Source organism: Mercenaria mercenaria, chromosome 1, assembly GCF_021730395.1.
Source record: "Mercenaria mercenaria strain notata chromosome 1, MADL_Memer_1, whole genome shotgun sequence".
Taxonomy (NCBI): Eukaryota; Metazoa; Mollusca; class Bivalvia; order Venerida; family Veneridae; genus Mercenaria; species Mercenaria mercenaria.
In genome coordinates this window covers 47,784,183-47,794,878 of record NC_069361.1, presented here as the reverse complement: position 1 = coordinate 47,794,878, position 10,696 = coordinate 47,784,183, and the positions used below count along the sequence as shown (strand labels likewise).

At 34.6% G+C, this 10,696-nt stretch overlaps 2 protein-coding genes across 2 annotated transcripts in view; both read right to left on the bottom strand.

Annotated features, from left to right (window-relative positions):
* Positions 1-4,474: 4,474 nt before the first annotated feature.
* Positions 4,475-10,696, bottom strand: part of LOC123539466 (zinc finger protein 836-like) — a 31,076-nt gene continuing 24,854 nt past the window's right edge. Inside the window, exon 3 of the mRNA XM_053545266.1 lies at positions 4,475-7,390. Coding sequence (XP_053401241.1) covers positions 6,797-7,390 — 594 coding nt within the window. The 3' untranslated portion in view covers positions 4,475-6,796. The remainder of the gene's footprint in view (positions 7,391-10,696) is intronic.
* Positions 6,235-6,579, bottom strand: LOC128557636 (early growth response protein 1-like). Its single transcript, XM_053545344.1, has one exon. It carries the CDS (start codon positions 6,577-6,579, stop codon positions 6,235-6,237), a length of 345 nt encoding a protein of 114 aa, XP_053401319.1.

The following is a 10,696-nucleotide window of genomic DNA, read 5'->3' as shown; positions in this document are numbered from 1 at the left end:
TAAAAGTACAAGGAATGTCATTCTGGTACATAATTCCTTCTGCAGCGTAGTTAAGTTTTAATGTTCTGTATCTGTACTGAACTTGTCGCTGATTTGTCCTAATGCTGGCTGATTTCAAAGCAACTATTTACAAATGGACTTGGCTCAGAAACATAAACCTACAATAGATAAAATGGTACAGAAAATGACTCAAGGGACAACTAGATTGTTCAATTCTATGCATTTTAGGCAATAACTGTTATTCACACTTCATAATTTTATAAAAGAATGTCCTGAAATATTGATTTTGGTCATGATTCAAATTTGACCAAATCATCAAACACTTCCTTGAACTTTTTTGCCTTCGGCAGAAGATTCTGCCTTTGCAGACATCGGTGCAGAATGACCATGGTCTACACTGTTCGCTATCATATCAGTAATTTTCATTGAACACCCTTTTGAGTAATAAATGGTACTGCCCAAATCCAATGATGGAACAGTCCATTTTAGAAATTTAGCAGGTACAAAGGCAATACTTATTTACATATTCCTGTTCGTGATGTGTACTATATTTTAACAAAAGCACCGCCTACGGGTGCCATCGCTTGTCTGCAAGTGCTGGTCAGTATGTAAGAAGCTTTATAGTTAATAATTATTTTTTAAGTACAAAAAGGGCCATAATTATGACAAAATACAGGTTAGAGTTAGAGTTCTTGGTCTTCATACTTATGATGATAAACAAGTGTGCAATTTTTCAAAGATGTCGCTCTCATAGTTTTAAAGAAAAAAACGGATATATTTTGTAAAAAGGTATTGATTACATAGCTTATGCCAAACTACTAAAAGTACATTTATGAGAAACAAATAATATTGTGGGTCAATTGTAAGACTATTACTGCGTAATCTAACATGAAGTTATCTAAATGGCAAGCTAGAAAGCAGTAAATTGTTATTCATCCGCAAAGTTCATGAATGGAACTATTTTGTGAAGTGCAGGAACATCTCTTTGATGTGATTAGAAATGAAATAAAGATTCTATGATTGTCAGAAGTACACTTTTAACTTTGGCAATAGGCAAACAATTATTTTCTGTTATGAATTTTTTCTTTGGATTGGGAGTTGTTTGCTTTAAACTGGACAATGCCAAGCCTACTTAGACAGGTATGAAAAAATCTATAAAATTTACTTTAAGGAACATTTTTTAAAATTTTGGTATTTTTACTTTAATAATCGTTCCGCAATTTGTCACACTCCCGTCTTTACTAGTTGAAAAAAGTAATTCAGTATTACGATTACAGTTTGAATTCAGCCAGTATTTGTAGGCAAGTAAATATTGCTTCCTTGAGCAAACAAAAATCATAAATTTGATCAATACATTACACTATTCATAAACAAATTGATAAACAGACGCTTAGAAAACCCCTAAAGAACAGGCTTGGCATCCAGTTCCAGGACTGCTAGAATGAAGACTTAGCATTTAAATATATGACAGCATGACATTTAAAAACTTAATGGCTCTGCGGATGCTCCAAGCATATTCTTTACACACTATTTACATGGTGATATTGGAATTGCTTCTGTCAAATGGCGGTGGATGGCTTTACATTTGAAGATTGAATACTGCTTAAGCCGGTGCTAGGGGGCGTGGGCGGTGTTGCATTTTCCATTACTGCTCATGAACAGACTCAATCAAACCGAGTCTGCAATTTTCAGTTTGCCTTGTTTTCGGTGTTTCCGAGGGATCTACTTTCCAGATTTTATTTATGCACATTGTTGCAGTGAAGGGATACAAAAGGGAAAGAAACTAAATGTTTTCTTGTCAAGCCCGATTGCGGAAGCGAAGACATAGTTGTCCAAGTTGTCCAAATGGCTATTTGGTGTATTTGTGCGTCCATCAGTGCGCGATTTGTTTGACTGGACGATAACTTTGACCTGCATAGAGTAATCTGATTTATATTTGGAATAAATGTAAACCTCAGTGAGATGGAGTGTCATGCGAAAACCCAAGGTTTCTATCTCAAAGGTCATTTCAGATCTTGTCCAGTCCATAACATTAACCTGCACTGAGGAACTTTGACTTGTGTTGAGGGATCTTGTTTACATTTGGTACCAATGTTTAACTCAATGAGACGGCGTGTCAGGTGCAACCCGAGTCTCCTATCTCAAAGGTCAAGGTCACATTTACGGATCAAAAGTAATGTTAGAGCTTGAACAGGCCATAACATCGGTAAGTATCTTAAAGGTCAAGATCACACTTGGAGGTCAAAGATCATTTTAGAACTTGTCCAGGCTGTAACTTTGCCACGCATAAGGCAATCCTTTTTTCTTTTGCATAAATATTGCCTTAATCAGACAAGAGTCACTTGCAACTCCCAGGCCCTTCAAGGATATACTTAGAGGTCAAATGTCAAAAATTGATACATTTTCTCTTCTCTGGACTACAACTAAGCCATGGATGGAGATGTTGTTAAATAACTTGGCAAAAATGTTTGCCGCAATTAGTATCATAAATGTTAGTCCTTCTGTTGGCTGGTGGGCTCGACATGTTGCCTTCGGGCATCTAATTTTAAATCTGATGGACATTTTTGACCTTTATACATTTTAGCTTCATTTCTGACCTTGACCTTTGACCTATAGAGCCGTTTCACGGGCTCTGCACATCGTGTCTTCACCATCTACCTATACGCCAATTATAAAGTCAATACCTTTATGGTTTTAAAATTATGTTCCTGACACAAATTATGATTGATTGTCTTTTATTTCTATTTTGTTGGCTTTAAAGTCGCACCGACACAGTAACAGGTCATATGGCAACTTTCCAGCTTTGATGGTGAAAGAATGCGTGCCTTATTTCATCACAAGCGTGCACCTGGTTAGAACCACCGACCTTCCGTAAGCCAGTTGGACAGCTTCCTCACATGACTGATGGATGGACAAACTGACAGACAGACTAACGCACATGTCATACTAGCTGTTTCTTTCAAAACGGGTTTATGAAAATGCAAGGAAAGAAAAAAAACTTTAAAAAAGGTAAGAAAAGAAAAGCTAAAGCACCTGAAACTCTTTCTACAAAAACAAGAGGGCCATGAAGGCCCTGTATCGCTCATTTGACCTACTGACCTAATAAAATGATCATCAAGATCATGTTTCATTAAGATATGGTCATAAATGTGGCCTCTAAAATGTTAACTACCTTTTCCTTTGATCTGACCTGGTGATCTAGTTTTTGACCCCATATGACTCAGATTCGAACTTGACCTAAAGATCAAGACTAACATTCTGACTAAGTTTCATGAAGATCCAGTCATAAATGTGGCTTCCGGAGTGTTAACAAGCTTTTCCTTTGATCTGACCCATTGACCTAGTTTTTGACCCCACATGGCCCAGATTCAAACTTGACCTAAAGATCATCAAGATTAACATTCTGACTAAGTTCGATAAAAATACAGTCATAAATGTGGCCTCTAGGGTGTTAACACACTTCTCCTTTGATTTGACCCAGTGACCTAGTTTTTGACCAAACCTGACCCAAATTTGAACATGACCTACAAATCATCAAAATTAACATTCTGACCAAGTTTCATTAAGATATGGTCATAGATGTGGCCTCTAGAGTGTTAACTAGCTTTCCCTTTGATTTGACCTGGTGACCTAGTTTTTGATCCTACATGACCTAGATTCAAACTGGACTTTCAGATCACCATGAGTAACATTCCGACCAAGTTTCATGAAGATACAGTCTTAAATGTGGCTTCTACAGTGTTAACAAGCTTTTCCTTTGATTTGACATGGTAACCTAGTTTTTGACCCCAGATGACCAAATATCAAACTCATCTAAGATTTTATTGAGGGTAACATCCTAACCAAGTTTCATTAAGATTGGGTCAAAAGTGTGACCTCTAGAGTGTTGACAAGCTTTTCCTTTGATTTGACCTGGTGACCTAGTTTTTAATCCAAGATGACCCAATATCAAACTCGTCCAAGATTTTATTAAGGGTAACATTCTGACTAAGTTTCGTTAAGATTGGGTCAAAATTGTAGAGTGTTAACAAGCTTTTCCTTTGATTTGACCCGGTGACCTAGTTTTTGACCCTAGTTTCATTAAGATTAGGCCAAAATTGTGACCTCTAGAGTGTTAACAGTCAAATTGTTGACTACGGACGGATGACGGACACAGGGCGATCACAAAAGCTCACCTTGAGCACTTTGTCCTTAGGCGAGCTAAAAACCAACAAATAACAGAATGCATTTTTTATGTTCCTGTAATTTACCAAGGCAGCTAGTACCCAGGCTATGTTGAAAACAGTAAGTGAAAATAAAGCTGTGGTGCAATTCGTGGCGCCATACAATAAAAAGTTTTATCAATGGCCTATGAGGATGATAAACAATGTGTAGATAGGGAGTAATCCTTTGTCAGAACTTTATACCAGATTTTGTAAGTTATCGACGAGAATGGTTTTTGAAGGAACAAGGAAACAAATAACAAAGTTTACAGTAAATTTCATTCCATGCACCTTTAATAAAGTTCATACCAAGTTTCATTCGATGTACTTTTAATACAGTCATACTAAGTGCAGTGCATGACATGAAGTAACTGTGATGCTGTAAAGCAACGCAATAAGGGCGTATCTACATGTACATATAATAATTATATGTAGATACTCCCTTATTGCGTTGAACCCTCGATATGTCTTGACCATTTTACTATTAATTACAACAATTTGTTACGATAACATGTATATTATAATAATGTTTTATAAAATAAAAATTTATCCCAAACATATTAGCCCAATTATAGTAAAGGTTTAACAAAATAGTATGTTTTATACTGAGTATATGCAATACATTGCTACTAAAACATTATACTATGATTGACGAACATTCAAAACATTGTTTTATTATTATACTGTATTCTGAAAATTACTATACTATGCTGAGACAAGACCAAAGAAAAATAAAATGTAAATGCTTTTCAACTTGATTTCTTGAGTTTTCTTGTATTATAGCAGTGCCTGTTTGCTCCACACTAAACTGATGACAGAAATAGATTCTACATGAAAAACCTATCTGACGTGAAGTTTCATTACTATGACAAGAAAAATAAAATAGTTATGAAAATCTGGTTAAAAAGTTGACTTTCTACGGCCAGCAAACGAAAGGCAATTTCCTATATGATATATAGTAAAAATTTCCAGAAAATGCAACTTAGTTCAAACTTTAATTGTTCCGAACTTTCTTTTAACTTTTAAGATACTTCGAACATTCAAACTCATCTGGGTCGGGAAAACATAACCCTTTATAAGGTTTACTTAATCAATTTGCAATATATGGCTTATGAACATTTAACTGTGGTAGCTAGAAATGTCTCGTTTAAACTATTTTCTTGCATGTTTTCTCAAAAGTCTGTTCAGATTTCTACTGGTTTCGTATGATTAATCACAAACCTTAAGTAAGTCTAAATAGATCTGATGCATAATCACCAGGCCCGGTTGTTCGAAACTTTAACAGGCGATTAAGCGAACAGCTGATTAATTTTTAAAGTTGTTTTTCTGCATTTCTGGAAATTTTGTAAAACAAATGAATGAGGTAAGCATTTTGATCCATGAAACTCTTTACAATATAATCAAAACATCATACTAGTGTTTCCCACCAAGTCTAGTATTTTGAATAAATATTTAACTGGCGGTTAGTTCAACAGCTGGTTAAAGTTTCGAACAACCAACCCCTGGTTAGAAAAACTCTACTTTCAATTCTGCAAATAAATTTATACAGTTAGAGCCATAAAGATAGGTTATCCAGAAAAAAAAATATTCAATAAAATTTTCTACTTTGTTTATCAATATTCCAACCTTTAACGAGTATTAAAGAAAACAATTATTGAAATAGGATTTAGTTTGCACAATCTGGTCAGGATCCATGTTGTTCGCTTTCAAGGCCTATTGCAATCATAGAAACCATTAGCAAACAGCGTGGATCCTGACCAGACGGCGTGGATGCACTATGTTGGTTTTCTCATGGTGTGGCTCATTTTAAGTTTGTAACAAAAACATTTTCAGTCACAGGCAATATGTGCCTTTCAAGCACATCTCTCCTAAATGAATCCTTATATGTATCTTACAACTGATGCATAACTAAAGCATAACATTTAAAGTGTATCTCTCTTGAATGTTTTCACACAATATTTTTATATTACTGCATCATTACTTGCATAATCACAAACATAATTTTTTAAATATTCCTCTTTTGGATGTGTTCTCATATTTCTGTTGAGATAACAGCTTGAATAACCTGCATATTTACAGGTTTCTCACTTAAATGTTTCTCTCTTGAATGCGTCCTCACATGGCTCTTTAGATTACTGCTTGAAATAAATGCATAACCACAAACATCACATTTAAATGGTTTCTCTCCTGTATGTCTTCTGTAATGTACCTGTAGATTACCTCTTGCATTACATGTAAAATCACAAACATCGCATTTAAAGGGTTTTTCTCCTGTATGAACACTCATATGTCTCTTAAGCTGACTATTTGACTTCGCTGCATAATCACAATCATTGCATTTAAATGGTTTATCTCCTGTATGAATCCTAATATGCATCTGCAAACGACTATTTGAATCACATGCATAATCACAAACGCCACATTTAAAGCGTTTCTCTCCTGTATGAATAGCCCTCGTATGTGACTGCAAACGATTATTTGAATCACATGCATAATCACAAAAACCACATTTAAAGGGTTTTTCTCCTTTATGTTTTCTAATATGTATCTTCATATTACTGCTTGAATTACATGCATAATTACAAACATTACATTTAAAGGGGTTTCTCCCTATATGGTTCCTCATATGTCTCTAAGATAATAGCGTGAATTACATGAATAATCACAATCTCACATTTAAAGCATTTCTCTACTGAATGTATTGCCATATGTCTTTTCATAATACTGCTAGACTTACATGCATAACCACAAACATCACATTTAAAAGGTTTCTCTCCTGTATGATTCCTCATATGAACCTTTAGAGCACTATTTGAACGACAGGTGTAATCACATTTAAAACATTTCTGTACTGAATGTATTGTCATATGTGTTTTGAGATTACTGCTTGAAATACATGCATAATCACAAACATCACATTTAAAGGGTTTCTCTCCTGTATGGCTCCTCATATGTACCTTTAGAACACTACTTGAACGACATGCATAATCGCAAACATCACATTTAACGGGTTTCTCTCCTGTATGAATTCTCACATGTGTCTTAACATTAAAGCTGCTACTACTTTTATAGCTGCAAAAACTACATTTAAAGATCTTCTTTCCTATCTGTGTCCCTCCATGTTTCACAGCGTCAGTATTATTAGAAGTACAAGGAATGTCATTCTGGTACATATTTCCTTCCATTATCTGTAGCGTAGTTAAGTTTTAATGTTCTGTATCTGTACTGAACTGGTCGCTGATTTGTCCTAATGCTGACTGATTTCAAAGTAACAGTCTACAAATGGACTAGGTCTGCCAGCAACATAGACCTACAAAAGATAAAATGGTACAGAAAATGACTCAACTGAGAAACAGTTTGTTCCATTCTATACATTTTAGGCAATAACTGTTATTCACACTTCATAATTTTATATTAAAGAAATGTCCTGAAATATTGATTTTGATCAAGATTCAAATTTGACCAAATAAGATCTAACATTTCCTTGAACTTTTAGCCTTCGGCAAGTGATTCTGCATTTGCAAACATCGGAGCAGACTGACCATAGTCTACACTATTATATCAGTAATTTTCATTGAACACCCTTTGAGTAATAAATGGTACTGCCCAAATCCAATGATGGAACAGTCCATTTCAGAAATTTAGCAGGCTAAAGGTACAAAGGCAATACTTATTTACAAATACTGTTCGTGCTGTGTACTATATTTTAACAAAAGCACCGCCTACGGGTGTCATCGCTCGTCTGCAAGTGCTGGTCAGTATGTAAGAAATTTTATAGTTCAGAATTTCTAAGTACAAAAAGGGCCATAGTTCTGATAAAATGCCGGTTAAGACTTCTTGGTCTTCATAATCATCTAATGATGATAAACAAGTGTGCGATTTTCAAAGATGTAGCTCTAAAAGACAGACATATTTTGTAAAACTCTATTCATAACAAAGCTAATGCCGAACTATGAAAAGTACATTTATGAGAAACAAAGATTAATGCGGTTCAATTCTAAGACTAATACTGCGTAATCTAACATGAAGTTACCTAAATGGCCAGCTAGAAAGCAGTGATGCTTGATCATTGTTATTCATCCGCAAAGTTCATGAATGGAACTACTTTGTGAAGTGCAGGAACATCATTTTGATGTGGTTAGAAATGAAGTAAAAATTCTGTCATTGTCAGAAGTACACTTTTTACTTTGGCAGTAGGCAAAAAGTTTTTTTCTGTTAAGATTTTTTCTTTGGATTGCGAGTTTGCTTTAAATTGGGCAATGCCAAGCCTACTTGGCATTAGACAGGTATGAAAAATTCGATAAAATTTACTTTAAGGAACATTTTTTAAATTTTGGTATTTTTACTTTAATAATCGTTCTGCAATTTGTCACACTCCCGTCTTTACTAGTTGAAAAAAGTAATTCAGTATTACGATTACAGTTTGAATTCAGCCAGTATTTGTAGGCAAGTAAATATTGCTTCCTTGAGCAAACAAAAATCATAAATTTGATCAATACATTACACTATTCATAAACAAATTGATAAACAGACGCTTAGAAAACCCCTAAAGAACAGGCTTGGCATCCGGTTCCAGGACTGCTAGAACGAGGACTTTGCATTTAAATATATGACAGCATGATATTTAAAAACTTAATGGCTCTGCGGATGCTCCAAGAATATTCTTTACACACTATTTTACATGATGATATTGGAATTGCTTCTGTCAAATGGCAGTAGATGGCTATGCACATTGCTGCAGTGGAAGGATACAAAAGGGAAAGAAACTAAATGTTTCTTGTGAAGCCCAATTGCGGAAGCGAAGACAAAGTTGTCCAAATGGCTATTCGGTGTATTTGTGTGTCCGTCAGTGCGCGAGTGCATCCGGATTTGTTTGACCAGACGATTACTTTGACTTGCATAGAGTAATCTGGTTTATATTTTGAATGAATGTTAACCTCTGTGAGATGGAGTGTCATGCGAAAACCCAAGGTTTCTATCTCAAAGGTCATGTCAGATCTTGTCCAGTCCATAACATAACTTGCATTGAGGAACTTTTGACTTAAATTGTGTTGAGGGATCTTGTTTATATTTGGTACAAGTGTTTAACTCAATTTAAAATTATGCTCCTGACACAAATTATGACTGACGGATCTTTTATTTTTATTTTGTTGGCTTTAAAGTCGCACCGACACAATTACAGGTTATATGGCAACTTTCCAGCTTTGATGGTGAAAGAATGCATGCCTTATTTCATCACAAGCGTGCACCTGGGTAGAACCACCGACCTTCCGTAAGCCAGCTGGACAGCTTTCTCACATGACTGATGGACGGACAAACTGACAGACAGACTGATGCACATGCCATACTTACTGTTTCTTTCGAAACGGGTGTATAAAAATGCAAGAAGAAAAACTTTTAAAGAAAAGAAAAGAAAAGCTAAAGCAGCTGAAAATCTGTCTACAAATAACAACAACAAAGAACAGAATACCTATTTTGTTCCTGTAATTTACCAAGGCAGCTAGTACCCTGGCTGTGTTGAAAACAATAAGAGAAAATAAAGCTGTGGTGCAATTCGTGGCGCCATACAATAAAAGTTATTTTTATCAATGGGCTATGAGCGAAGATAAACAATGTGTTGATAGTGAGTTAATCCTTTGTCAGAACTTTGTACCAGATTTTGTAAGTTATCGACGAGAATGGTTTTTGAAGGAACATGGAAACATTGACGAAGTTTACAGCAAATTTCATTCCATGCACCTTTAATAAAGTTTATAGCAAGTTTCATTTCATATTCTTTTAATACAGTCATACTAACATACATAACATGAAGTAACTGTGATGCTGTAAAGCAATATGTCTTGACCATTTTACTATTTATTACAACAATTTGTTATGATAAGATGTATATTATAATAATCTTTTATAAAAAAAATTCCAAATATATTAGCCCAATTATAGATCTAGTAAAGTTTTAACAAAATAGTATGTTTTATACTGAGTATATGCAATACATTACTACAAAAATATCATACTATGATTGACGAACATTCAAAACATTGTTTTAATATATTGTATTTTGAAAATTACTATACTATGCTGAGACAGACCAATAAAAAATAAAATGTAAATGCTTTTCAACTTGATTTTCTTGAGTTTTCTTGTATTATAGCAGTGCCTGTTTGCTCCACACTAAACTGATGACAGAAATAGATTCTACATGAAAAACCTATCTGACGTGAAGTTTCATTTGTATGACAAGAAAAATAAAATAGTTATGAAGATCTGGTTAAAAAGTTGCCTTTCTTCGGCCAGCAAACGAGAGTCAATTTCCTATATGGTAAATAGTAAAAATGTCCAGAAAAAATGCAACTTAGTTCAAACTTCAATTGTTCCTAACTTTCTTTTAACTTTTAAGATACTTCAAACATTCAAACCAATCTGGGTCGGGAAAACATAGCCCTTTATAAGGTTTACTTAATCAATTTCCAACATATGGCTTATGAACATTTAGC

Coding starts and splice junctions, on each gene's coding strand:
- LOC128557636 (XM_053545344.1), bottom strand. CDS start 6,579: ATGCATATTAGGATTCATACAGGAGATAAACCATTTAAATGCAATGAT.